This window comes from Anopheles bellator, chromosome 2, assembly GCF_943735745.2.
Source record: "Anopheles bellator chromosome 2, idAnoBellAS_SP24_06.2, whole genome shotgun sequence".
NCBI lineage: Eukaryota > Metazoa > Arthropoda > Insecta > Diptera > Culicidae > Anopheles > Anopheles bellator.
The window spans coordinates 74452754-74479408 of NC_071286.1; the positions used below are offsets into that span (position 1 = coordinate 74452754).

At 48.1% G+C, this 26655-nt stretch overlaps 9 protein-coding genes across 13 annotated transcripts; 5 read left to right on the forward strand and 4 right to left on the reverse strand.

Moving 5' to 3' along the window:
• Window positions 1-501: 501 nt before the first annotated feature.
• Window positions 502-1160, reverse strand: LOC131210825 (proteasome maturation protein). The gene is made up of 3 exons (XM_058204119.1): window positions 1073-1160; window positions 878-1009; window positions 502-805 (listed from the first exon to the last, which is right to left on the reverse strand). The coding sequence occupies exons 1-3, from the start codon at window positions 1073-1075 to the stop codon at window positions 542-544; spliced, it is 399 nt and encodes a 132-aa protein (XP_058060102.1). The 5' UTR covers window positions 1076-1160; the 3' UTR covers window positions 502-541.
• Window positions 1161-1290: 130 nt separating this feature from the next.
• Window positions 1291-2597, forward strand: LOC131208383 (2-oxo-4-hydroxy-4-carboxy-5-ureidoimidazoline decarboxylase-like). Its single transcript, XM_058201116.1, has 4 exons — window positions 1291-1407; window positions 1464-1564; window positions 1895-2233; window positions 2294-2597. Coding segments are annotated over exons 2-4 (528 nt in total). The 5' UTR covers window positions 1291-1407; window positions 1464-1562; the 3' UTR covers window positions 2481-2597.
• Window positions 2598-2624: 27 nt separating this feature from the next.
• Window positions 2625-3888, forward strand: LOC131208382 (transformer-2 protein homolog beta-like). Its single transcript, XM_058201115.1, has 4 exons — window positions 2625-2748; window positions 2846-3348; window positions 3422-3543; window positions 3800-3888. Exons 1-3 carry the CDS (start codon window positions 2746-2748, stop codon window positions 3507-3509), a joined length of 594 nt encoding a protein of 197 aa, XP_058057098.1. The 5' UTR covers window positions 2625-2745; the 3' UTR covers window positions 3510-3543; window positions 3800-3888.
• Window positions 3889-5254: 1366 nt separating this feature from the next.
• LOC131208971 (sialin) lies at window positions 5255-12650 on the forward strand. Its single transcript, XM_058201922.1, has 4 exons — window positions 5255-5297; window positions 9025-9233; window positions 10590-11663; window positions 11731-12650. The coding sequence occupies exons 1-4, from the start codon at window positions 5255-5257 to the stop codon at window positions 11941-11943; spliced, it is 1539 nt and encodes a 512-aa protein (XP_058057905.1). The 3' UTR covers window positions 11944-12650.
• On the reverse strand, window positions 12519-13678 carry LOC131208972 (YEATS domain-containing protein 4). 2 transcript variants are annotated; one of them, XR_009156841.1, is made up of 4 exons: window positions 13570-13678; window positions 13006-13486; window positions 12714-12936; window positions 12529-12599 (listed from the first exon to the last, which is right to left on the reverse strand). XR_009156841.1 is itself a non-coding variant. In XM_058201923.1 (3 exons), exons 1-3 carry the CDS (start codon window positions 13615-13617, stop codon window positions 12773-12775), a joined length of 693 nt encoding a protein of 230 aa, XP_058057906.1. In that variant the 5' UTR covers window positions 13618-13678; the 3' UTR covers window positions 12519-12772. The 2 variants fall into 2 exon arrangements, 1 of the variants encoding a protein (XP_058057906.1); XM_058201923.1 differs by having other exon boundaries at window positions 12519-12936.
• A 1637-nt stretch (window positions 13679-15315) lies between these two features.
• On the forward strand, window positions 15316-18240 carry LOC131209606 (CD63 antigen). Of its 4 annotated transcripts, none has more exons than XM_058202709.1 (7): window positions 15316-15360; window positions 17037-17123; window positions 17204-17392; window positions 17466-17642; window positions 17706-17805; window positions 17867-18006; window positions 18070-18240. In XM_058202709.1, exons 2-7 carry the CDS (start codon window positions 17058-17060, stop codon window positions 18145-18147), a joined length of 750 nt encoding a protein of 249 aa, XP_058058692.1. In that variant the 5' UTR covers window positions 15316-15360; window positions 17037-17057; the 3' UTR covers window positions 18148-18240. The 4 variants fall into 4 exon arrangements, with proteins under 4 accessions (XP_058058692.1, XP_058058690.1, XP_058058691.1 ...); XM_058202707.1 differs by lacking the exon at window positions 15316-15360 and adding an exon at window positions 15388-15604; XM_058202708.1 differs by lacking the exon at window positions 15316-15360 and adding an exon at window positions 15735-15874.
• A 109-nt stretch (window positions 18241-18349) lies between these two features.
• On the reverse strand, window positions 18350-19153 carry LOC131210003 (NADH dehydrogenase [ubiquinone] 1 alpha subcomplex subunit 13). Its single transcript, XM_058203184.1, has 3 exons — window positions 18941-19153; window positions 18648-18868; window positions 18350-18574 (listed from the first exon to the last, which is right to left on the reverse strand). Exons 1-3 carry the CDS (start codon window positions 19032-19034, stop codon window positions 18437-18439), a joined length of 453 nt encoding a protein of 150 aa, XP_058059167.1. The 5' UTR covers window positions 19035-19153; the 3' UTR covers window positions 18350-18436.
• Window positions 19154-19338: 185 nt separating this feature from the next.
• LOC131210387 (CD63 antigen-like) lies at window positions 19339-21026 on the reverse strand. Its single transcript, XM_058203629.1, has 4 exons — window positions 20675-21026; window positions 20428-20616; window positions 19951-20358; window positions 19339-19887 (listed from the first exon to the last, which is right to left on the reverse strand). Exons 1-4 carry the CDS (start codon window positions 20759-20761, stop codon window positions 19741-19743), a joined length of 831 nt encoding a protein of 276 aa, XP_058059612.1. The 5' UTR covers window positions 20762-21026; the 3' UTR covers window positions 19339-19740.
• Window positions 21027-21521: 495 nt separating this feature from the next.
• Window positions 21522-26654, forward strand: LOC131212647 (Fanconi anemia group I protein). The gene is made up of 11 exons (XM_058206586.1): window positions 21522-21617; window positions 21685-22381; window positions 22449-23104; window positions 23174-23286; window positions 23360-23584; window positions 23660-24215; window positions 24283-24434; window positions 24500-24831; window positions 24903-25430; window positions 25491-25707; window positions 25767-26654. The coding sequence occupies exons 1-11, from the start codon at window positions 21522-21524 to the stop codon at window positions 26512-26514; spliced, it is 4320 nt and encodes a 1439-aa protein (XP_058062569.1). The 3' UTR covers window positions 26515-26654.
• The last annotated feature ends 1 nt before the right edge of the window (window position 26655 follows it).

The window sequence follows — 26655 nt, forward strand, 5'->3', positions numbered from 1 at the left end:
ATTTTTTAGTTGCCAAAGACATGGCAGACTTTCGTAAATTTTTATAAATTCAGTTACACACTTTCGCGAACGTTGACGAAGCGTCCAAAATATAAATAAGAGGCCAAAACAAAACATCAACAAGTCAACCGACAAACTGACCCTGTTTTGAAATTTGTTCACAAATTGCATGTCGAGTCTTCAGATTTCCCCCGCGGCAGTGACATTTATGACGTCTCCGGAGATGTCACTTCAAGCGATATTGCATTGCCAGATCGCAGCGTGTAGACCGCCCTTAAGACATTAAAGCCATTATTTGAACGATATAAAACAATAAATTCAAATGGCGCTTTTCTACTGTGGCATCGTTCGTAAAGCTCTTGAAATGAAACGAAGCTTTCGTATAGATGTCACTACTATCGATTAGAAGAATTAATAGCTTGGTCGAAAATCATACTTTAATTCTAATCATTTTCTCCTAATTGAAGCCCCATTACACTCCAACCTTACTTTTGATGATAGAACAATTTATTCATGTATTTTTGTTGCTTTCGCGTGATCCTTAATGAATACCCAACGTTTTCTCCATAACGGCGTGGGGCTGACGCATGATCTCTTGATGCTCTTCGGTGTTGTAAATGTCGGAAAACTCGATCATTTCATCCCTTCCAGTCAGCACGTCGCGAGCCAAGTTGGTCGACGGAAGGAACGGAAGATGACCGACTTTGGAGACCGCTTTTAGCTCCATCGCCAGTTTGAGTGGGCCCGCTAGGCCCTCGTGTTTACGGAGCATCTGCATGTTGAGGTTGTGAGAATATTGGGCGTACTGAAAGATCATAATACGTGAAAACCATATTCCTTCCGATCGCTACAAGGAAGGCAAGAAAGAAACACTTACATTTTGCTCCGATTGCTTTAGCGGATGTACGGATTGCAGCTGAGCAACACAACTTTCATCCCGCGGTGCCATGTAACCCGTAAACTCGTTGAACGTGGTAGGCATTTTCGGCGTTACTTTGATTGAAGATTCCTGTGTATTTTAGGGGAACCATTAATTTCACGCTGTGTTTGATTACGCCACTATCATACTAACCATTTTACAAGGATTTTAGCAAGGAAACTGCTGCACTAAGCCGGAGAACGCTGGGGCAATGAGTTGCTGTTTTGATTGAATGAAAACCACAACTCGGAAACAACTGTCAAACGTTCGTCGCTGTCAAAGTTTGCGTGCCCTTCAGGAATGGCTCTCTATGCACAACTCAGAAGATGTGCGAGCTTTCTAGGTTGGTAAAATAAAAACGTTTCATTTCGTTCCGATTTAGAATCAGTTTATTTAATGTGTTTGGCGGTTTGCACAAAGCTCTATGAATCTAACAGTGCTAACCACAATGCGCAATCGGCAAGTTTCTTTAGCCGGTTTCGATGGAGGTGATAATGAGATAACCGGTGATGGTAAACAAGCGATTTAAGCATCAATCTTTCAGTGATCTTCTGACCGCGGCCTGGAACGAAAGTGTAGAGAGTGAAGGAGTTTGTTATCACCTCTGCATAGTTAAACCAACCCCAACCGGCCAACCGGCAACATGTAAGTAATGCTTGTTAAGTCTAGAGAGAATTGGGAAACTAAATTGGCTGACGGCTAAATCGGCATCGAAAATAAACCACTAACGACAATTTTGCAGTGATTTCATTTTACTACTGGCACCAGTAGTATTTTTAATAGTACGATTGTTTTTTGTAGATTAAGATAAGGTCATCAGCTCAAGCTGATATGATGAGTTGTGGTTTCAGCATCGTACGGAAGATCCGTTTGCAAAAAACGGGGTCAAAGTCACGATCGCTTTGTTTGAATGAAGATGCGTAAAAACATTTCTTTCCCATTTCAACGCTCTTATTTTTACGATGTATTTTTCAGGACACGCAGACTAACTTTGGAAGACTTAAACGCCCTTGCACCGGTGGAATTTCACAAGGCGTTTGAAAACGTGATAGAATGTTGGCCAGAGGCGGCTGTTTTCTGCTCTGCATTACTGCCGTTCAAGAGCTTTGCCACGATGACGAACGCATTCGAAAATTACATCGAGCGTCTGCCGACGGAATCTAAGCTGAAGATCCTTCGACTTCATCCGGATCTTGCCGGCAAGCTGTTGGACACCAATCAGCTCACCAAAGAGTCCTCGAGCGAACAAAACGCGGCCGGTTTGGACAGTTTGTCGGCGGAAGAAAAGACAAAGCTGACGGAATATAATGAACGGTAATTAAAGTTTCAGTTAAATTTTGAAGCTATGACAGTAATGTTATAATTGTTGTACAGGTACAAATCACAATTTGGATTTCCATTTATCGTATGCGTCCGAGAGGCATCGAAGTTTGAAGTCATCCTGCGCAGCGTGTCGGAACGAATCAACAACACCATCGAGCAAGAAATAGAGAATGCCATAGGGGAAGTGAAAAAAATTTGTCGCCTACGAATTCTGCAGCTTATCGACGACAAATTGTAAAATTCATGTTTAGTACGGCCATTTATGCTCTCATATGTTGATGTAAAATTCGCTTGTTCGTTCTTTAACGGCTCTGTTGCCCCTGATCAATAAAAGCGAAGTTGTTCTAATATCCTAGTAGGCCTTGACCGGTTTGAGATACTGTGCTGAACATGTACGCTAATCAAGTACTCCTGTTTCCATCTCTTAAATGGCGCTGTTGCAATTTAGCCATCATTTGCTTTGGGACTCTCGAAAGAACTAGACGTGTTCGAATTTAGCAACAATGGTACGTATAAGTGCAATTTTCTATTTGAAATTGGCGAAAACGGTCCTTTTGCGTGGTTAGGAGCAACTGAAACCAAGTTATTGGTGGCCAATTCTAGACGTATTCACGAAAAACGAGCCGTCGCGATGACTATCGCAGAGACCGACGTTCCAGTAGTTTGGAGTACCGCCGGAGTCATCGTAGTCGCCGGAGTCGCTCGCCGTATCACCATCGGTACAGATCGGTGTCGCGTTCACCGGAAGCAAGCCGCTCTGGCCACCGGGAAGCTGTGCACCGAAAACGCATACGGGTTGACTCTCCGGAACCGAGTCGTTGTTTGGGAGTGTTCGGTTTGAGCGTTTACACCACGGAACCGTACCTGATGGACATCTTTTGTCCGTTCGGCACGGTTGAGAAGGCAAACGTGGTGTACGACGCCAAAACGAGACTGTCGCGCGGTTTCGGATTCGTTTACTTTAAAAACCAAACTGAGGCAGCCGCCGCCAGGCTGAACTGCAACGGTTTGCAAGTACATGGCCGGCGCATCAGGGTGGACTTTTCCATCACCGATCGGCCTCACTCTCCCACACCGGGCGTGTACATGGGACGCTGTGGATCGGGGTAAGTTGGATGTTAAGAACACTCTTCGCGATGAGTACTACGATGCAAGAAATACATTTTACATGGTTCACAGTTCGCCGCCATCTAGGGAATACTCTCGCAGCGCGTGTCGCCGTTACCAAGGATATTCGCGATCACGCTCTTCCTCTGGATGCCGCTAGTGAAGGCGGCCTGACATGGCTACGAACTAAAAACGTAAGTCCGAAACCGTTATGTAGAAATAGAAGAATGAAAAAAGTCAAAATTAAAAAAGTGCCTTTTGGCGAAATAAGGGAAAAGTGAAAATCCTGCATACAGAACTTTCACGAAAACAGCCCTTGAATGTTTTATAGCATTTTAATATTAGAGATCAGAGGTATAAGTTTTACGATAACGCACACTACGTTCCCATCATTACGTTTTACTTTTTAATATGCGTTAGAAAGTACATCTCTCTTTTGCCCCATTGCAGATGCAGCCCTCTGATATGATGCCTGCTGATCTCAGTACAAAGCAACTCATTGGTGACTGTGATTTTCGTTACTCGCACCGCAATCGCATCAGCATAATGATCAAATGAATTAGATTCCTATTAACATTAGATTGATGAATAAAACAATCGATTTCACTTAGTTACGAATAAAAAAATCGAGAAAATCGAGAACGCAGGTGCTAACGTTTAGTTAAACTCGATTCATGGAACAGAGATCTTCAAGGCTAACTACGACAGCAATTGACTTTAGGAGGTACAACGTGTGCAAGTATTTATGATTATTAGCCCATATGGCCGGTCTCTGGGCTCACCTTTCGATGGATTGATAAGTATGTCCCACTGTTTACCATTACCACGACCGAATGCTATTGATGCGCTTGGACCTGCTGCCTAGTTTATCAATGTTACTATCGTGTTTAGGTTTTTTCCACCGCTGACAACATTATCTTCGATAGGCGCTGAGTCAATAATACCCAGTTTCAGTAAACCGTTCGATAACCGAAAGGTGGATGAACTTTTCCACTTACCAAAAGAAGCATGCTGAGATGAGTGACGAAACCTGAAATGCACTCTGTCGCAACCACACATTGCATGACGCAATAAGAGATGCAACAGATGGCCAGCCTTGGGTAAGTGCGTCGAAATGCAAATGCCAAGTCAGAAAGTTGATGCAAACTCCGTCCAACTATCATTACAGAAAGCATCGGGCCTGTTGCAGCATTCAGATTTCTATCGGCCATCGTGCTGCCAGCCACGTTCCGGTCCAGCGATAACTTTGCGTCCATCGCACATGGCGGGCCCAATTTGGAAATATTAACAATTCTCATCACACTTCTAACGAAAAAGATAAACAACATTTTGTCGTCCACAACCACATCACATCTCTTCCGAAGCGTGGCTCTCGAAGCAAACATAAGAATGATTCTATGGTGAAGCATCAGTGAATCCTTTAGCATTACCCCACGCGACGAAGAAGAAACCCGGTACGTAAAAGTCTGCGCCGGGCCACGGATTGTGAGAGAACCGGCCCGGCAAACTCTCTGTGTGCGTGCCTGTGTGAGAGTGTGAGAGTGTGGCCGCGACCTCCGAAAACTCGTTCTCTTTTCGCGGTTGCCTTTCCGTTGCCGCGTGAATCCGCGTCCGGACCGGAATCATTCTTTCATTCTTTCCCCGGACGCGTTAGAAATCGGATCGTGCGCGCGTTCCGCGGTCAAACAGTTTGCGGCCGGTCTCGGCATAGGTTTTTTATCTAATCGTTACGCTGTCGTGTGCTACACACTCGCGAGTGTCGTGTCCTTTGCAAAAACATCGTGCTGACCGCCAGCAGTGAATCCAGTGAAAGTTTGTGTTTCTGTGACTGATTTTCCAGATTCGCCAATCGAGTCGAAAAGTAGTGTCTGTAATTTGCCAGGAGCTGAAAAACGCGCTTCCAAAATGGGTGACCAGGCCGTACCAGTGAAGGGCAACGTTTTGGGATGTAAGTCACAGGCGCGCAAAACGCCGATACGTCTTATCGCAGTGTGGCAGCGTGAACCCGTTACCATATGGTTTTGAGCAGCGCTCGGGCGGACTGTCGGGGATTTCGCTTGAAACTCCCACACAACCTGTGTCATACGCAGGACATCGGCAAAGGTCATCGGATCATCCGGAGCACTTCCTGCGTGTGCAACATGCTGCGCCCTGAAAGCTGTCCGCTCTGGCAGCAGAATCCCCGCCAACGCCCAAACGTTCCTCGCAATAACCCCACAAAAGGCCATTACCCTCCCGGGAGATGAGGGAGAAATTCGACTCGAAGTGGTCCTGTAGGGTCCGTGCGCGTGCGGAGGTGTAATACACAGCTCAACCCACTCGGTCATGTTGCGGTCGAGACCGCCAAGACGTTGGACCGCTTTTCCCTTCTCGGATCCCCTTGCGATGGCCAGCCACACTTCCCGTTGCTTTCTTTCCATTGGGCAGCCATCGAAATCCATCCCCCCCACACACACAAACGGGCACGCTTTATCACGCCTGGTGCGTGGTGCGTTCAGGTTTTCATCGAACTAAAATTAAACCCGGTCGGCGGTTGGCGTCCTCTCGTTCCTTGCGACCGTGCAGCGGCGGCAATCTCTGTAGCGACACGCGCAACGAGCAGACCCCGCGGACCCGGCAGTTTATCTGCAGCGGAATCGGTGTCGCGGAGTAGCGCGCATTTTCTTTCGTCGCCCCTGAAGTCTGTTTAATTTATGCACGGCTTCGAATAGGCCCTGGGGGGGCACGAGCGAAACACCACACCCCTACGGATTACTCGCTTCGGCAACGTATCTGAAACATAACAGGTTGGGCGAGGAGCGAGAAGAACACAACACTTCGGTCTATCCCTCCAGACGCAGAGCTTAGATGATCCGGGGAACTGAGCTCTTTAATGGCGAAGTGTCACTTCTTGTTCGAGACATGCGTGCCCCCACCGGGAGAAGTGGGACTACAAAGCCGGCAGACCTAAGAAAGGATTGGTTAAGCAGCACCGGCAGCAACATTCCAAAGCATACCCGGGGCGTGCGTGTGGGTTGGATTACAGGGCGGCCAATCGAGCTGTTCAATCAGAAGACCATCTCTTTAAACAGGTCTGGTACTCAAAAAAAAAAAGACGTATAGGTTCCGCACTACATCGGCACGCCGGTTGGGAACAGTTTCCAAATAAACAAGCGGCACAGAAGAATTGTTGGGCCGGATATACCATCGAATTCGGGCCCGGGGTTTTATCTGAGGAGCCTTACCAACTGTTTGACATCCGCATGTCGGCCGCACAGTCGGAACCAGATCATTAATCGCAATCCTTTACGGGGGGTGGCGAAAAACAGATGTTTTGCTTTGCGGCGACGGTTTGTTGTGAAAAGTGTCCGTACACATCAGCTTTAAGGGAGGACATCTTGTAGCAAATTGACTGTTTATTGAGGGGATAGCGAAATGTGATCAATTATATCGTAAACGACCGACTGGCCGAATCACATTAAACCGGGCGGGTGTCACGCCGTGTGTTATTCTAGTGAATCGGCCCGTCGGTGATGAAATTCATATCGGCGAACCGATACGCAATCCGCGCTCAATGTTACGAATTCGAATACGAGCACCTTACCAAAGGCGGACTGCCTCGAAAGGTCAGCTAGAGGACACGGGGCGCTCGACAAACGACCGGCGCATCTCTCGACGCGTTCGTAGACGAAAGAGCGAAGGAATGGGTCGAATGAGCAAAACGCCTCGCCTCGTGTCTGGTGAGAGAAATTGCCGCCAAAGGAATTTTAGTCCTTTTATTTGTTCCGCAATTTTCCTGTGGAAAAATTAAACAAAAAAATCTTTGAATTTGCCTTTTCCAATTTTAAACCACCAAGCACTTGTGCGCTCGGTGTGGGAAATGGGGGAAAGTTAAATTGACCTCATTAGGCCGCAGTATCCGCCACAGCCGGCGAAATGACTTGTGGCTTGACGTCACTCCTTTCACTTTCGGCCGGAAAAGGATACCGACGATGGCCGCCGTAGAGGTGCAGTCGCGAATGAGGTTTGACATTGAGGTATCCTTCGCGGAGCACGTGGTACGGTTCGGCCGGCTTGCCGAGAACGGCCTCCAATAAGGTGTGCGCTCTGTTCTGTGAGAGAAGAGAGCATTCGGGGACCCCATTTCGTGACCAGGTCCAACAGGTGGACCGCATAACGCTAGCGGGGCCGAAGTTCGCGAGGAAACCCCGCACGTGTTTCGACTCGCGCGCGCATACCGCAACGCAGCACAATAACAACATCGAGATGGCGCCAAAATCCATCGACCGCCGTTGGGGCTCCGTTAATAGTTTTAGAGGCAGGTTTGTGGTGAGCGGTAGAACGACCGCTGGTCGGGTGACCGAGATTGACGAGGTGATTTACGATGGGAATGCTGTGCTTTGGTGCATTGTTTCGATGGATTTTACGGTGGGAATGTAATGTCGTTCTCTTGTTGTCACTCCGTTCAGCGTGTTTTGCATGTTGTTAAGTATTTTTAAATACAACAATATTATGAGTCTTTAATTATTTTTGTGAACGATTTATGCACTCAACCGTGCCGCGAGTCGTACGACCTTGCTCTATTCTGGGGGATTACATAATCCGTGAAGAGCGATTGGGCTCAATTTTGAAATGGACACCACGTCAACCAATTATCTATTGCATTAGCATCAACAAATGTTGTTGATTACTTAGCATCTAATTTATTCCATTTTTATACACAACCAAAGGGTCGACGGAACGAGGTTGATACCGATGTCCGATACCGATCTACTTTCTTACCGTCCTCGGTTAACTGAATAGTTAGATCACTGAAATGATATAAAAATCCAAAAAACCAACGATCCAATTAATATGATTTACTGATCAATTGCCGATTAATTGAAAGATCGCCAATCAACCATAAAATCTTACCTCGACCCTTGCGAACTGTTTCCGGCCCTTGCCAACCTAACCGTTAAGTCGTTCGTTCACTTTCGTCGGTTCAGAAGACTCCACACAGTTCCTTGGCCACTCCTTCGGCTTCGAACTGTCTGCGAAAAAAGTGCAACGTCTTGCAAATGCTTCCATTTTCGCGTGTTCCAATCCGGTAGTGGCTGCACCCAGCACGAGTTCATCAACTCCGTCAGCTACCGTTTCACCGGTTGCCGGAAATTGTGACCCCAAACGGCGAACCAGGGGTCCGGGTTTTCGTTTTGCTGCAAACCTTATCATGGGTTCACCGTTGGTCGCAATCCCGCCGACCGGATGTGGGGAACTGGGGAGGAGGGCGCGTTTTTCTTCGCGCGAATTGACATCAGCGAACGTCGGTCGGTGGAGATGCAGAGTCATCGGTTCCGGACCGATGCCCACTGGCCGCGCTGGGGTGTCCTCCATTGTTTCGGTCTCCCGTTCCCGCCGGGGTATTACTATGCTGCTGTGATCGGTGGCCCGCGCGTCTCTGTCACTGTGTCGACTGATTTACATAGCGATACGTCGTGCCGGAACCCTCCGCGTCCCGATGGTGGATGCGTCGATTTTGAAATCCTCATCCCGCGCCGCGGAACACACGGACACGGAGAAATTTAATTACCTTTTTGTTTCGACGAGCAACACTGAGGCACACATTTGTGGCAATGATTTCGACACACGATTACCATTTGTTCACTCTAACGTTATATGTTTATGCTGCCCTTTTTCGCTTCTCTACTTTACAGCCCTTGTCCCGGCTCGCTACATTCTGGCCATTCTGGGCTCGGTAGCGATGGCCATCATCTATGGACTAAAGGTGAATCTGAGCGTTGCGATGGTCGCGATGTTGAACCACTCGGCCCTCGCCCACGGCGGCGGTCCGCAGGAAGTGAAGGAAGAGCACGTCAACGCCGAACCCGTCTGCCAGGGCAGCAACTCAACCGAAGCAGTGGAGGTAAGTCTGAGCCACTGGAGGCAAAGAAAAGCACCCTCATTTGGCGGCCCTTTAATTCCTGCCCTTGACTTTTCTTGGTTGCTTGGCAACCATCCGCAACAGAAAAGAAAGATTGATACGAATGGTGAAATTGATTTGGGCGTGGTGAGCGTGAGGCGACAGGCCAACTAAGACCATCAAAATCGTTCTGAAACTCCGTTACTTCAATGATTTGACATTCTTTTCAATAACCGGTTTCGTTTAACCTCGCTTAACTCGACCACAGTGATTCTGAAATAAGCAACAAATGTTTCCAATAAAAATCGCATCCAACGTTTACTGACACTCGACTGAGACCACTTTGGGCGAAAAAACGAAACCTGTATCAAAGCTCATCTTTCGCAGTATTGAAACTTGTCCCTCCGATAACCACGGGAACAAAAGCGGAATTAAGATCCCATCGGCTCGATGGAGGGTGGGGTGTGTTTCGGTTACCAATTTGGTCGAAAATAATCAATTTACAACCTGATAGCAAGGGCAACCGTCACACCACGTTCGTTCGGATCGGGTGGTCCACCACATCTCCAGAATTAGATCCTCTTTCGAAGTCCGAGGCGCCGCCAATTTGCGGAGCGTCACATTTCAATCAAGCAACAGGCAAATTGTCCGGAACCAACGGAGGCCAAAAACCACATCTTCAACATCGGTGGCGGAAGGCACTAGCACGTGGTAGAGAGGTCATGGTCGCGAACGGGAGCGATGGTCCGGACAGATGGTCGGCGATGGCCGTTAGAGGCGATCACGCGTTCCAATTAATAATAATAATGTGCAGACCGCGCGAAATGATCGCGGCCTGTGTTCAACAAGCTAACCGAGGCCACTTGAAGATCAAGACTGTGAAGAAGGAACGGTGGGGGGCCGCGCTGAAGATGCCCCTGCCTCTTCGGAGGCCAATGATCGTACATTTTCATTCTCCAATTGGTTTCACTTTCATTCCAGTGGGATGGAGCGAAATGAGTTTCGCAAGTCCCATGATTGCGCCTGGTCTAATGGCCTGGGCCGGAATAACGGATAACGGGCGTAAGAATGACGCGTTTGTGGTATTCTCCGGGCACGAACAGAATGCGAAAAGCATCTTGTGCAGATGACGACATTCGAGGTGATTTTGGCAAAGTACTTCCAGTGGAGGCGACGAAAAAACTAAATCTTTCCATCATCAAAATGTATGGAAACCAATCCAAGTTCAACATTTGGGACCATTCGAACTGTATGAAATTGTTTTTTTCCGTAGTTCTCGGTTAAAATGACTATTATTTAACTATATTTTTCACAGTCTCGAACCTTCTCCTCAACGCACACTCTTTTCGTACTTCGTAGGACGGTCCATTCATCTGGAGCGAACCGGTGCAGGGCATTATCCTGAGCTGCTACTTCTGGGGTTACCTGGTGTCGCAAATTCCTGGTGCTCGCGTTGCCGAGTCCTTCTCGGCCCGCTGGGTCATGTTCTTCTCGGTCCTGATCAACGTGGTCTGCACGCTGCTGACACCGGTGTCTGCCAAATTGCACTACGTGGCTATGATTGTGATGCGTATCGGTGAAGGTATCGGCGGCGGGGTCACGTTCCCCGCAATGCATGTAATGCTGGCCTCGTGGGCACCCCCGAACGAGCGCAGCGTCATGTCGGCGATCGTGTACGCCGGAACCGCTCTCGGTACAGTAATTTCGATGTTGATGGCGGGTGTGCTGGCCGGCACGCTAGGCTGGGAGTCCGTGTTCTATGTGATGGGTGGCCTCAGCTGCCTGTGGATGGTGCTCTGGTTGTGGCTGGTGCAGGACTCCCCGAACCAACAGGCGCTTATGAGCCAGGAGGAACGTGATCTCATTACCACATCGCTCGGGGGCTCGGGTGGTGGCCACAGTGAACCGAAAGCCCCAGTCCCATGGCGTAAGGTGTTTACCTCCGGCCCGTTCTACGGTATTCTGATTGCCCACATCTGCAACAACTGGGGCTGGTACATGCTGCTGATAGAGTTGCCGTTCTACATGAAGCAGGTGCTACAGTTCAACATCAAGGAGAACGCCGTAGTCACTGCAATTCCGTTCCTGACAATGTGGTTCTTCAGTATGGCGCTCAGCAAGACGCTCGATGCGCTGCGATCGCGAGGCAAGATCACTACGACGATTGCGCGCAAAACGGCCACCTTCATTGCGTCTGCCGTTCCGATGTGTTGCCTGTTGGCCCTGTGTTACATCGGATGCCAGCGTGGCCTCGCGGTGGCTCTCATGACAATCGGAATCACCGCCATCGGCGGAATGTTCTGCGGCTTGCTCTCGAACCATATCGACATTGCGCCGAACTATGCCGGCACGCTGATGGCCATCACAAACAGTGCGGCTACGCTGTCCGGCATTATTGTGCCGATATTTGTTGGACAGATCACTCACGGAAATGTAAGTATCGTTGTTGCCAGAATCGGAGAAACGAAAGGTTCCACCGTATTTTTTTCTCTATCCTCAGCAAACGATCGGTGCTTGGCGCGTGATTTTCTACGTTACGATCGTTTTGTATGTAGTGGAAATCATTGCCTACCTTTTGCTAGCTTCCGGCGAGGAGCAACCGTGGAACAAGGGAGACAAACCAACCGGTTCCGTTGAGGCAGTCGAAGCGGAAGCTACTCCACTGAACACGAAGGAAACACCGAAACAGAACTACAACAGCCAGGAGCAGTAGGGCGGCACTCTCTCACTCTCTCTATTACTTACCAAAACCAGTGGTACTTATGCGTTAGGATTAACTTAGTTTAGGGTGCGTCATCGGCTCGGAAGCGGCTAGGAATCCGTGGAAAATGGCGTTTGGTTTTCGAGATCGAGATTAATTTTAACTCTGGAAACTGAAAGCACATAATCAATTGTTGTCAATATTTTTTCGAACCGAAAATCGACCGTGGGGTCCGGAGAACGAAGCAATTAAGAAACGAATATCCTTCAGTCGATTCGCAAGCAATCGCCACCGGCAAAGATGGACTAGTTTGTCTGCTCTAGACTAGGTAGAGGTTTGATTTTCGAATGATGAAGCATTTACTCTAGATAAAAATGAATACCGTGCTTAACTTCTGGTGCTGTTCGGCTTTGGCGGACGATTAAGAACGATATTATCACAGAAAAGCGTACGGCTACCACCTGTCTATTGCAAGCAAGGAAGTATCATGGTAACAAAAATAATATACAATCATTGTTATCCCAGACACGTTCAACGAAAGAAAGTAACAATTAGCATACTTTAGAGTGACGTAAATTTTATCGCCATGTAGCATTTCCTCCAAACCGCCGTCGATCATACATACATATTCTCATTTGCATCACCGCTACTGTAGCTACTGTAGCCACCTGTCCCCGTCGGCCAATCCGAAATAAGTGCGGCACGAACGTGAAATAAAGTTGGTGTGAATAAGTTAATTGGTGGTTTTCTTTTCACCGGCGTTAGTTGACAATTTAGTTTACCTTAATCCTAGCATTCTCGTCGCCAAAGATGCTTAATCTAAGTCAAGTGCGACACGACCTTACGTTGCCGGTTGCTGTCCTTGCACTTTGGCTGTTTCCGCTTTAAATTTGGCAATCGTCTCGCGGGCCAGCTTGAGCTTCTCCTTCAGTTGCGCTATTTCCGAGATGACTTTGGCCTTCGTATCGATTATGTTTTCCAGCGCCTGTACCTTTTTGTCTTCGACTAGAACATTAGGACAAGACATGAATTAACATTTTATCAGTGCCCAATACCGCACAGCACACTGCTTACAGTCTGTATCGTGCTTCCAGGCACCCGCCGTGACCGGTTGCACACTGGTTAGCTGTTGCTGCATCAACTGAGTCGGTTCCTGGAACACAATCTCTTCGTATTGCTCCGACACGAGGCCCTTCTTTCCTTCGATCTGCGTCGACACTTCGCCGTCCAGGATCGGTGACTGGAACAGCTTCAGTATGTGGTACATCGTGACCGGACGCTCGGTTGGATCGTGAAAGTGGATTTTGATCACTATTTCGAACTCCCCCCAGCCCGTTTCCGTCACCTCGTACGGTGGTTTCATGAGGATTCGATTCGGATTGGCGTAGCTTTCGTGCAGCTTGAAGTGTACCTTTTTAACGTAGCTCTGCATGTCCTCGTTGTGGTACGGCTTCACATAAACCGTCCACTGGTGCGTATGGCCGTCTTCTTCGCGTTTCTTACCGAACGATCGCGCCACATTGCCATAAATAACTGGTTTTACGATCGTCAATCCCTAAGGGTCGGTTATGGAAGACGGAAAACGTGTTAGTTACTGCGGTGACTGCACTCTGTCTCTGGCTGCCTTCGGCGACATACCTTAACACGACCCCCCGAATCTGGTCCGAAATCGGTAGAAATATTCATGTTGGCTCCGTTCTCTGCAAGGATATTGAGGAAAGTTTCGTCCTGCGGCTAACAAAACTACGGCTCGCGGTTGTTTATCAACAACATTCCGCGCCGGTTGATGTCAAACAACGACTGACGTTTCGGTTGGTTGCGTACCAGTGAGTCACATGATGGCTGCGTTCGTCGTGTTTGAATGAACCCTTCGTTTCCGACCGTCAACAATTTCCTTAATTTAATTAATTTCAAATTGACAAAAAATGGGAAAAAAATGTGAACAAAAAATGTAAACAACAATGGTCTTCATTTTCTTCGCGTTAAGAATACTTACTTTTAGACAAAATAAAAAAATAAGAAAAAAATATATTATAAATCAGTAAAATAAACGTGAATACAATATTCCAATATTCCGGTGATCGTTTTCGTTTCCGATGACCAAGTAACTTCTGTCGGCCCCGGGCCTTAGCGGAAGCGGAAGGCGAGTTAAAGACGGCAGCAGTTTCCGCCTGGCAGCCCGCAAAGTCATTAAAGCCCTCTTCACACCAAAATGAACGGAACGGAACGTTGCGAACGACGCGTTGTCTCATATGGCATTCTATGGGACCCTTCACACCGCCGTCGACGAAAACTTCGTACGGCGCGACGAATCTGTATGAAAAGACAACGCTCCGTTTGTGTCGCCTAAAAACTTTGGCCAAGGTTCGTATACTTGGTTTTTGGGTGAGAGGGGCGAAATTGTTTGACAGTTTTGTTTTGTTTAACGAAATTAAAATTGATGTTAGTTTGAAATAAAATAAAGTATTTCTGTTGTAGTCGGGTATAAAATGACATTAAATATGAAACACTTAAAAAAGATTATTTGAATTATAATTTTAATTATAAGGCATCCCGGGATGATAATATAGGGATCGATCGCTTAGCTTGAGTAACCGCGTGAACATCTCCACTTATTTTCAGAAACAGTATTACGTACCAATGAATGATTGAAGTAACAGTTGGTTCTACGAGCTTGGATCGTTTTAACAGTACGATGACTAGTACAAACCAACGCGAGTTATTATTCTCTGGTGTAACTTGGTAGAGCAAACATTTCGGTAAGACGCGAGTTAGCAACGCTCGCTGTCTCAACGGTCAGCCAACGGATTTTTCCTTTTTTTGTTGGTTTCATGTACCCAACAACGTCTCGTTGATAACAAAACGGCACTAATAAGCACTACTGCCCCATCATCCATTTCATTTACCATATTGACACGTAAAACAACGATGTAAGCGACTCAACGATTCAACTGATTTGAGAGATTTGCCAAACAGTCATAACACAACAACAAAGCATTCTTTAAATTTCGCCGCAAAATATTTTTTCTCTTGACAGATTAGTTGTGTTTATATTTGGAAGATCAAGACACATTGAATTTTTGGTGCGAGAATTAAAATAGTTTCATGATGAATTTGTGTTTGTATTACAAGTAATAATTAAGTGAAAATTATTTTGCATGCTTGTGATACAAAAAAAACGCCAAATGAGTAATCTTCGATTATTTTTTAACTACCCAAGATGTCTAATTGTTTTCGCCCGAACGAGAGGGCGAAAGACTTTTCCGTTGCCTGTCGCCGCCGTCGTAACCGGTGTGAAAGGTCCGAAAAAGCGTCGCGTCGAAACGTACCTAACGTTCCCTGTGTGAAAAGGGCTTAATAATTTGTAGTTCGTCAATAGGATTATGATTGCGTTGCAGCAGCAGCGTATTTGCGGCACATTAGTCACCGGCGAGCATCGATCGCCATTTAAATTATCCGGTGGTTGTAGTGGTTTTGCGGTGGTCGAAGTGCGCTTTTTCCATCAGTCGTATTTTTTCGCTCGAGAAGTGCAGGCCGGTACTCCGTGAAACGATCTCCGCGGAAGATACGCGCTGAAAATTCTTTGAAAGCCAAGAATACAAACGTTCGTTTGTGCTCGCTACGGGCGGAACACGTTCCCCGGTTCCGGTTTCTAGTCCTTTGCTTACGACAGGTAAGAACTGTGCACAACGACAACGGAAATAGGCGCGGATACACCTACGCGTGGCAATAAAGCGGCTTATCAGCGATACGAAGCCCGGTGACGGATTCCTTCCGCCTCGGTGGTCGTTGTGCTCGATAAGGTTTGGTGGCGCAACTCGTTCGCGGCGGGTTATTTATTTGCGGTGTTAGTTTCGCACCAAACCTCGAAGAAACGCTTTGTTGCGCATCGTTTTCCAATCGTATTTGCTTTTAAGTTTAGTGCCAACGGACGCAGAGCAAGGCAAGTGATAAACGGACCCTTGTCAGTAGTTCAAGGACACCGAGATATTTTGTCCCTTTGGTTGTTATTCCTCTCGCCACCGTTGATCGTTCACGATCACTGGAAGTCGGTAAAAAGCATTATGCTCTCGCCAAATCGAATCGAGGCAAGGCTGCAGCCGAATCATCGCTAGAGTGTGAAACTGCACCAGATGCCGGTAAAAGAAGATCAATTTACAGGTGTTACGAAATGGGGTGCACCTACTCCATCGGAAACGACGGGGGCCGGACGGAGGGGGAGGCGCCGGCCCTGTGCGCAAACACTGCGTCACGGTTGTAACAGTTGTGATCTACTGCGAAGCCAACCCCAACACCGGTACAAAGTGTTGAGTAGTAGCGCAGTAAAAACAGACGTCGGGCTAGCCGCGAGCATAATTCCCCACTTTACCGGTTTTTTCTTCTTCCCGTGCTTCCACCCTGAGTTGTGGCCCTGAAATGGAAACGAGTTGTGCCCGAAATTGTGCGTTCCCCGTGCGTTGCAACGAGATCGAAAGTTGCTCCGAATGGAAGTACCGAGCGCGGTGGGGACAGCATGCCGAATAGTGGTCTGGTGAAATTGTTGGCCATTCCGGGGCAACGTTGGATCAGATCGTTAGTGTGAAAGGGGCACGGACTTGCGTCGCTGTTGATTGTTTTTTCGCGTGTTTACTTTCTATTATAGATATCGATCAGGGCCTCCGTCAATTGCCAGGTATGGTGCGATCAGCATGATCGCATATTTTTCATCCAAATTGCCACAGGGATTTATTTGTCGCATTCAAATAGCCGAGAGTATCAACGTTTTGGTGGTGCAAAATTCCTGCAAGAAAACGGCGAGACACGATAAGAATTTATCTTATCGCTTACATACTTACTTACTTTCCGAGGGCAGAGGTATAAATTTGCAAATAGCTTGAAAAAAAAAACGTTGCTAGAAAGTCGCGATTAAACCGAAGAAGTTCACCTTCCGGGATCTAACTCAGTGTACCAGAAATACGCGCATCGCCAGCGACTTAATTGACGACCAATGACTTCTAGAAATGAAGCGACCACGACTCAAGCCCTTTGGCCCCAAGTATTTGTACGGTGCGCTTGGTTTAGTACGAAGCGAAGTGTAACACGTTCTCCTTTCTCTGTCTTTGCAGATCGTCACTTAATCATCCAAAATGGCTCTCTCAACCAGCGCTAATTTAGTAAAATATTTACTCTTTCTGTTTAACTTTTTCTTTGTGGTAAGCACACGCTTTGCTGCTAAACATATCACCTGGCAAAGCTCTCTACCGGAATCCACCGTCTTTCCGTATTGTTCTAGATTACCGGCGTTATCATCATGTCGGTCGGTCTGACGGTCCAAGGTGCTTATCACAGCTTCCGGGACATATTGGATGCCAAGTTCTTCAGCATTCCCACCTTCCTGGTGGTGATTGGTTCGTTCATTTTCGTCATCGCCTTTTTCGGGTGCTGCGGCGCATACAAGGAAAACTATTGCATGACCCTAACGGTAGCTTAGAACGCCGCACGATAAAAAGGAAAGCCCTTTTGTTCAAATCTCTTGTCCGTTTCTCTTCGAATAGTTCTCGATTCTGTTGATTCTGATCTTCATCCTGGAGCTGGCGGCGGGCATTAGTGGTTACGTGCTGCGCAACGATACCTACGAGCTACTCAACAACGCCCTGACCGGATCGATGAAGCAGTACCGTGAACCCGGCCATGCCGATATCACTCTAGTGTGGGACGAGATTCAGAGAGATGTAGGTATACAGGGGGGGAGACTTTTGCCGATCGTCTTTCTCATTCACCTGGCTTCTTCTTAGTTCGATTGCTGTGGCGTTCACAACAGTTCCGATTGGGTCACGGCCGGTGAAAAGTTTAATGCAACGTTCCTACCGATGAGTTGCTGCCGAGTAGAGACGGGTACGAGCTGAAAACAAATAGTTCAGAAGTATGATTTAATATCGTGCCATTGCCATTCCAGGGGCCATCGGTTATGTCGCTTGTCCGGACGTCAACAGCACCACCCTGCGCAAGGATGGTTGCGTGGATTCGTTTGGTAACTTTATTAAAGCCCACGCAGTCAGCCTAGGAGCAGTTGGTATCGCACTGGCCGTCATTCAGGTATGAGCAACGAGCACGGAACCTATCGAATCGATTGTTGATGCTGGTTTTTTGTCTCTCCAGTTCTTTGGCGTTATGTTTGCTTGCTATTTGGCCAAACAAATCAAGCTGCACAGATTGGGTGTGACGAGCTATTCATAAGGCACTCCAGCCGAACCAGCGGAGAACGCTGCGAATCGAGGCGTAGCAACGTGAAGCAACGCGTTGAACATGGAAATAAATAGCTTGAATTCTAGGCCGACTTTCTCATGTCTTTCGTAGAAGTTTTGGCGGAAACAGTTGAAAGAACCGATGATCGAGTTTTTTTCTCAGCCGATCTCACTCTATCCATTACTCGGTCTCCGATGATTTCCGTTTTATTGTTCACAACATTTCCATTTCAAACTACAACTTCTAAACCAACCAGCCAAAGAGGAGTCAGCCCGTGGGTTTAACTCATCAGCTTTATGTCGGAACGCTGGGCCATATGCTTGTGTTCGGTGTGGACGTAGAACTCTTGGAACGTCGGTTCGATCAGCTTGTCCTTGGGGAGTGTTTTGAACACTGGTTCACCGTACCAGGTGCCAACCTAAAACAGGAGAGGAATAATCCGTTATTTTGATCGCCATGTTCCCCCTCGGGATGCTCCACGCCATGCGTACCTCCCACCCTTCCACGTTCTTCATAAGTTCCGCCTCTTCGTCGCGGTTTCTTCGCAGCTGCTTCATGTACTCGCGATCACGCTCGGCCACTAGCAGCGGATAGATAACGTTCCGCGCCGAACGCATTTCGATCTCGTTCCGATGGTTCTCCTTCACATTCAACCAGTACAGAAACAGTCCAACGGTCGAGATACCGGCGTAACCGGCAATCATTTGCCAGCCTGCGGATGAATAGGAAAATCAGCCGCTCGTTCGTGGCAAGTGACATAATCACAACATTGCGCACCACTTACCTCGGAAGTAGGTTTTGGCAGGCACCCGTGCGAAGGGAATGTTCTGGTAGCCTCCCTTCGGTGGAAGATCCTGCAGCTTCGCCGGACTACTCATGGCTGGGGCGGTAGATCACGATCAAACCAATTCCCAAACAATTTCCCAAACCGCGGGCGATTATTTGCTACCGAGGATTCGATTTTTCTCCAAACCCGTCAAAACTGTGAACTGTCAAACGCAGACCTCGATGTTGCATAACAAACTGTCATCAAGCGTGCGACGGAAAACATGTCACGCGCGAGGTGTGTACAAGTCTGTTTAGAATTTTCCAAGAATTTCATTTTTGGAACGCAGTCAGTTAAATTTTGAATACAAAATATGCTAATACTTTCGTTGTCCAGCTTAAAAAGCTGTAGTTTTATTTCGGCTCAGTCAGAACTTACGTCAACATTATTGTTTTTTGCGTGTGCTTTTTACAATATGAATCGAATTTTATCATGCTAGAGGAACATTGGACTTAATGGTTATGATTGTTCGCATCTTGATGGTCGAATGAACAGTTACAATTTTTCTACAGGCAATCGGTTAGGGCGTAATTAAATCTACAAGTACGAAACAAGAAACAAGCCAACCACTACGGGTATGTATGGGGCGCGGTTTCAGCGTATTTCTATGATATCACTCGCTCTCTCCACATACTTCTAACTACCTGAACCTGTGTTATCGGAAGGGTTTTATCATGCTGATAAGCGGCGCATTACCTTGATGCGGGAACAGGAAACACGAAAATAATCTTACTGCTCCAGATTGCTCAATGCTCCGTTTACACACTCCCCGTGGACCCACCGTAAGTGCTCTGCATTTTGGAATAACCAAATGCGTTCTGCTCACTGATGGCCCTTTTCTCCTTGCACTCGGGGAACCGTTTCAGTTTGCCAAGCAGGTAGAAAGTGAAAAATGCTGCAAAGAGCTGAAATGGAAGCGAACATCTTTAGTTGCCAAATCTTCTTCTTGGTCAAAATCGTCAACTTGCCTGCAATATAACCGCACAGAGCGTGTTGAGCAGCACCGTCCTTCCGGTTTCGTAGAAAATATCGTACAGCTTACTGTGGCATCCGGAATCGAAAATTTTGCGACGCGTAATGTCGGTCGGATCGTAGCACGATAGGGGCACGTTTTGGAACATCGAGACCGCATCCTCGGGCGCCAGATCGTCCGGCGGAAGCGCCCTTAACCAGTCGGAGTAGCTGTCAACGCCACAGCACTGTAACTGCATTTGCAGCACATCGACGTACGGTTGCCAGGTTATGTCCAGGGGATAGTTATTCACCGCGAGCCACAGATTCGATTCCATGTCCGACTCGATATGCTGCCGTTGTGTGTAACCGATAAACGCAACCGTGCTTTCCATCAGCGAAAAGACGACCAGAAGGCTACAGAACTGAGGCGAAAAAAAGGGTGGGAAAGTTTACAGGTTGCTCGGGTGACGGTGCTCAGAAGAACCGTGTACCGTGTAGAGGGCTGGACGATTTTCTTTCCACGTCCCCAAGAACCCTACGAAGGCCAACATGAACGCTAACGAAGCGACCAGAACCAGGAACAGAATCATCCGGTACATCCGCGTATCCATAAAGACGTCCAACTGGACGTACTGTAGTTTACTAACGGTGCTGATCGTCATAAGCAGGACTGCAAGATACTGGGCGGGCAAAAATTAGTAGCGATCGCAGAGGCATTGGCAGAGGGGCCAAACTTACACACAGCACTGTACAGGTCATGCAGAGAAAGATTTTGATCCATTTCTTGGACCACCCATCAACCTTGGCGATGGCGACCTCTTCCATCGTGCCGTTCTATCAACTATTTCACTGTTTTCACTGCACTGCGGTAACAACGACTAAACCTATCGACTCCCGGCGATTCCTGCGACGCAGGCGGTGGTTCGTGGCCAGTCACTAACACGCACATAGGTGCGCTCGATTCGCTGATAACGGCGATAACACACGGCGTCGTTCAAAAAGGCACGCCGAGGGGCGCAGTTTATTTGCCCAAGACCGCAGTTCGTGTTCTTCGTGGTTCAAATCCGATCGACGGTGATATATCGACATGGGTTGGTGAAAACACACAACCGCAGTCCACCGAGTGGCCTCATCTGCAAACCAAGCGAAACCGAAGCGCCATCGGGTATAGAAAATGCTGACGATATTGAAAACGACACTACAAACAACTGTGTAAATGAGGGTCATCAGTGATCGTGCAATTTGCCCGCTACGATTTAATAATTTATCCCAATACAAGCGCACCATGAGAGATGGTTTTTGCTCTTGGTTAACGTTCCACAGTTTCGTTTGCACTTAAATATGTAAAAAAGAAAGGAAAAATTGTTTGGTACCGTTCATAAAAAAACATGCAACAACCTAACCATGTTGTGAAGTAACCTTGAACCTGCTGATCGCCTCCTCTTCATGTAGACACCTTGGCCGGCAATTCGCGGGAACGCGTTTGAAATGTTTACAAATCAACCAACAAGTATTTTCTTGTAAACCGCCTCGTACGGTTTGGGTTTTTGTGAATGATATTGCGCTGTGTTTTTCCGCTCCTAAAATGGCTCCAAATTTCGTCACTTCCATCATCGAGCTTGGCCAGAAGCGCAAAAACGAAGAGTTAAAGGAGTTGTTGGAGAAAATGAAAACAAACTATGTAAGTACCGCCGACCATTGGAGACTTTCGGTGGCATCTGATTGAGTTTTGCTTTTCCTATCGCCAGCTTATCGATCTGGTCGTCTCGAACGTAAAATCGCTCGACGGTTACACGCTGTGGCACTACACGCTGCTTGGGCTGGCGTACTCGGGCGAGAGTCGGGAAAAGCGTTTCCAGCTGATCCTGGCCGTCCTGCGGCACTTACCTGTGGCGGTGGAACTTAAAACGAAGCAGACCTTCGATCTGATTGCTCGACTGCTGACCGAACTGCCGACACTTGCGCCAGAGCAGCTCGTGGAAATTTGTGAACTGTGTATCGAATCGGTGCGGGGCAATGATCCGAAATGTTTGAGCTGGAAGTATCTGTTGCCCCAAACGTTGTCCCAGCTGGCAGGCAGTGTCGGAAGGTTCAACGCAAACGGAATGCTGCTGACCGGAGCCAGTTATCGGCAAAAGGTGTTGGAGGAGCTGTTCAAAATGAAACTGCAAACGACCATTCTTACACCGATGTGTGCAATGTTCCGCGATTTGAGCCTCTCCCGCGAAGAAGCGTCCACGTTCCTGACGAAAATATCCGATTGTATTAAACATGTTGAACCGCTCGAGCTTCCACCGCTAGCCTTTCAGCTGTTTCACGTGTGCCTCAAGCATCCGGCTCTGCTGATAGTACCACTGATGGCCCTGCAGAAGTATTTCCATAAGAATTACTACAAAAAAGTGCTCTCGAATGTCAACAGCGACACGACCGATTTCGATAGCATTGGTAAGTGCAGTCTTCCCGGGCAGGCGCTTAAGCACCGACTAACTGTAATTCTCATTCCCACGGGCAGATCGATACTCGGACAGCGAGCTACGTGAGGCCGAAGAAACCATCCTGTACCACCTGTCGAACATCACCGAGTTTCGGCTGGACGAGACGCAAATCGTGGCGATGTATAAACCGTTTCAGAACAATCCGGAGAAACTGCTCACGCCGTTCCTGGTCGGTTCGCTGCTGGCGATGAGCCGAATTAATCAACTGCCCGATACCACCGACGTCGTGTCGTCACCGATAATGGCGTTTCTGATCAAGCTGATCACGATCAGTGAGAAAGATCGCGAGCTGTGCGCTACGTCGGCGTGGTGCCGGGGCCGGATTGAATCGTCCGTGAGCTTCCCGGTGCAGGACCTGTTTTCGGTGCTAACGGAAAACAGCCAGGAAGGCAAGGAGGTGGTCACACCGGGCGTTATACACTTTGCCTTTGCCCTACTGCTGGCGAAGAAGCAACCAAAGCTGCACGTCATTGCGATTGATTTCTTTCGACTCTTCCTCAAAAAGAGGTTCATTTTTGGAAATGGCATCGTTGCGAAGCTGAAAAAGTTCCTCTTTGCCGACCTGGAAGAGACACAGTTCAATCTTTGCCTGAGCACACTCAGCCTGACCAACACGCTCACGGTTTCGGAATGCACTGCGACGATACAATTCATATTGGACTATTTACTTTTGGTGAGGAACTGGACCGATTGCTTGAGCTTTTGAGTGTCATTTTTTCCCCATTTCTTCACCTCTCGCTAGATAAACGGAACGTATGCTATGCGCTTTATGGCATTTATATTTCCACTGCTCCGCCTGTCGCACACCATCCGTGATCGCTTCATCGAGGTGCTTCGGAAGGCCATGTACAATGGGTAACTCATCTCACCAAATACCTTCATGCGCCATTACCAATTACGATTAACGATTACCAACTCTCGTCGACAGAGAAATTTCAACACGAATAATGGGCGTGTTTGGGTTCTGTTTGCTGTTGAAGCAGCTGAAAAACAATAACTCGCGTCGCTCGATCATGGGTAACGCCGGTGGTAGCTACACGCAGATCACGATCTCCGGAATGTCACTGTTATCGCAAGCTGCCTATGGTTCCGCGAACAATCCTAATCTTCACTTCGATATGCTGACGCTGGAAATTATGGGAATACTGCGAAAGTATGCTTTCGGACCGGTGGTGGTGTGTTTGGAACCCCGAATAATGATCGCGATGCCGTCTCCCTCTCTCGGCAGGTGTTTCACGCAAACCGTCGAAGTCCGGCAGATGCTCTACGAAGCCTTGGGACGTGCGGTCGAATTTAACACGATGCTACTACCGCACGCGCTCCAGTTTATCGATTGGCATTTCGAAAGCTACTTCGGGGAGAATCCGAGCGAATCATTTGAAATTGCGTTCGACAAGTGTGTACGCTATCGACAGGACATCGAGCACGATGAGCATGCATCGGACCTGATGCGACCGATCGTCGTGTACGATCATATCGGGCGCTTGACAACGTTCATGGTACACTGTGTCGTGCTCTGCGATCAGCACGATGTCCAGCACGACACGACGGCGATTAAAAGCACGTTACAGCTGATTGTGGAACGTGTCGATACCATTACCGTAGACAAGCTGGGCCTTGTGGGCACATTGGACTCGCGGGGAGTTGTAATTGCTGCACAATACTTGAACGTGATCGAGGCCGCGATGGCATACTGTGCGTGGAAGACGACGGCCGATAATGGCCTGTTGAGGGATCTGTTCCGATTGTTCAAACATCACCAGCAGTGCGCCGACAAGTTCAAGGTAAAAACCGATCGTGTAACCATTACTCGAACATTACGAAGATCACAGTTTTGTTGGTTCGTTGCAGAAAATGGAACCGAAACGGGGAGCCACCAAAAAGCAAACGACAGATGCGACGATGAATTCCACCATCGTTTCTGCGAAGACTGGGATATCATTTAAACCGCAAAACATCTGGGATGCGGCCACCGTGGAACGGCTCCTGCGGATAATGCTGGAGTAAGTGGTAGAAACGAGGAAGCAGTTTCAGTTGTCTGCTATACGAGAACTTTCGTTTGTTTTAGCAACTCCACGAGCCACGGAAAGGAAGAGGACGTCGACGCTTTGCGCTCCAGTCGGGAGTTTCAACAGTATTTGCTGAAGGTGGCGGGTCAGGCGATGGAATCACTGCGCTCCCTGCCAGACTACTGGCAAGCGAACCACAGTAAGCGCACCTTCAGCCACCTGTGCGAAATCGCCAAACTAGTTTATGATCGGTGTGTCCGAAAGACAACGGAACTTCTTGCCAGTGGTGGGTTGTTGGTAACTCAAGCGGCTGTCGAGTGCTTCCGCCAGGCTTTGATAACCGCACAGGAGCTGTACGAGAGAAAATTCAGCGACTTTCTTCAACTTATCTGTAAGTAAAGAGAGGGAGAATCAGATCTGATCCGATGTTTTAATGGCATGACATATATTGTACCCCAACAGGCTGCACCATTGGCAGGTCCATCAAGAAGGACCTTCTAACGAATTTGCAAACCATCATCGATCAATACTATGCTGGGGAAGATTCGACCCCGGGCTCGGTGGCAGAAAAAATCATTGTCGGCCTGTTTCAGTGTCTCGAGTTGCTCTATAAATCACCCGTCATGGATCATCACCTTCTAACGGAGGCCTACGATTGGTTGCAGCAATTCTGCATCAACACGAAGCTAAAAACGAAACCCCTTGCCATCGTTCACCGCATCCTGTTCGATCTTCGAATGCGTACCCAAACTGGGGCCTACTTCGATTCGGTTGCGATGCGGCTCGAGCTTAAATTTGGCCAAATAACGACGGAAGAAGTGGCTCCCCTGTTTTGTCTTCAATCGATTACTTCGGGTACGGCGGAACAAACGTTTCTTCATCTGTGTGCCGTCGTGCGGCAGCAGCTCGAAGAGATTGAACATTTGATCCTGCGGACCAACAGTTTGATGGCCCGATTGAAGGTTTTCGGGCTTCATGATACCGATGAAAGTAAGCACGAATGGGGCCAGTCTCTAGTATCCCAAGTAACCGCCTGCCTATCCTTCTTAGCGACTCAAATGCTGAAATCAATGGAACGATCAATCTGCTCCCAGTTGGTGCACATCCTAACGATCCTCACGCACCTTTGCAACATGCATTTGCCACTCGGTTCGACGATGGACACGTTGATAAAACTACTCCTCGCGATGTACGCGTGTCTTGCCAACCTGAGTCGTCACTTTCTTGCCTGCCATGCGGTCGTACCCGTGTCGTACGAAGTTACAAAGTAAGCGCAATTGGATGGCCTAGCGTCGTACCGGTTCTTTTCATGTTTCTGTCTCTTAGATTTAACCTGGTGGTGAAGGCTTCGAAACCGCTCGCATCCAAAATCTACGATCTCATTCCGTTCATCGAGGAAAACGTTCTCGGCCAGGAGGAAGATGAAGAGCCGGCTAGTTCGGCGAAAGCAAAATCGAACCGCGACAAGGTGCTTCGGCAGACGAAACTGATTCCCAAGCTGGTGTTTCGAATCGAGTCGTTCAACAAGATCGTCACGCAGCTGAGCAGGAAAACGAAAAAGGACCTCACGTGTCTGCTGCACCTCGGCACGGTGCGAGACTTTCGTATCAAAACATCCGCCCTGATGGAAGCGATCGAGAAGACCGTGTCGGATGGCGTGACCGACGATGATCATGCGGAGGACGGAGAACTGGAACCGCAGTTGGATCCGGAAGAGGATGAATCGGAACTGGAGCCCACTAGCTCTAATCGATCGGAAGTTATCCGCGAGCCACCCGTGAGCGCGTCAGAAAGTGCGGAAGCCTTGGTCTTGAAGAATCTGGCCCGATTGAACGAGCGCACGCGTAAGGCGACAAAAAAGCGTGCGAACGAAACGCTTGACGAAGGAGCGATGCCTAAGAAGCAGAAAACCGCGAAAAATAAGGCTGGTGCTACTGTGAGGATCAACAAACGGGCCCTGCAGGAGGCGAATGAGGCTGCACCGGGGCCAGAAGCCGCTCCGGAGAATGGAGCCATGGCGCGAACGCGCACTCTGGGGATATCGAGACGGAGTGCTAGAAAAAGTGAAACATGACTTGCGGGGGGCATTTAAAATGACGTTATTCCGATATTGAAAGACCATAGCCTACAACTTTTGCGAATTTTTTTTTTGAAATGCATTTCAATCTGTCAAATGGCGTGCGCACCGTGTCACGCGATACATGCCGTCCTGTAG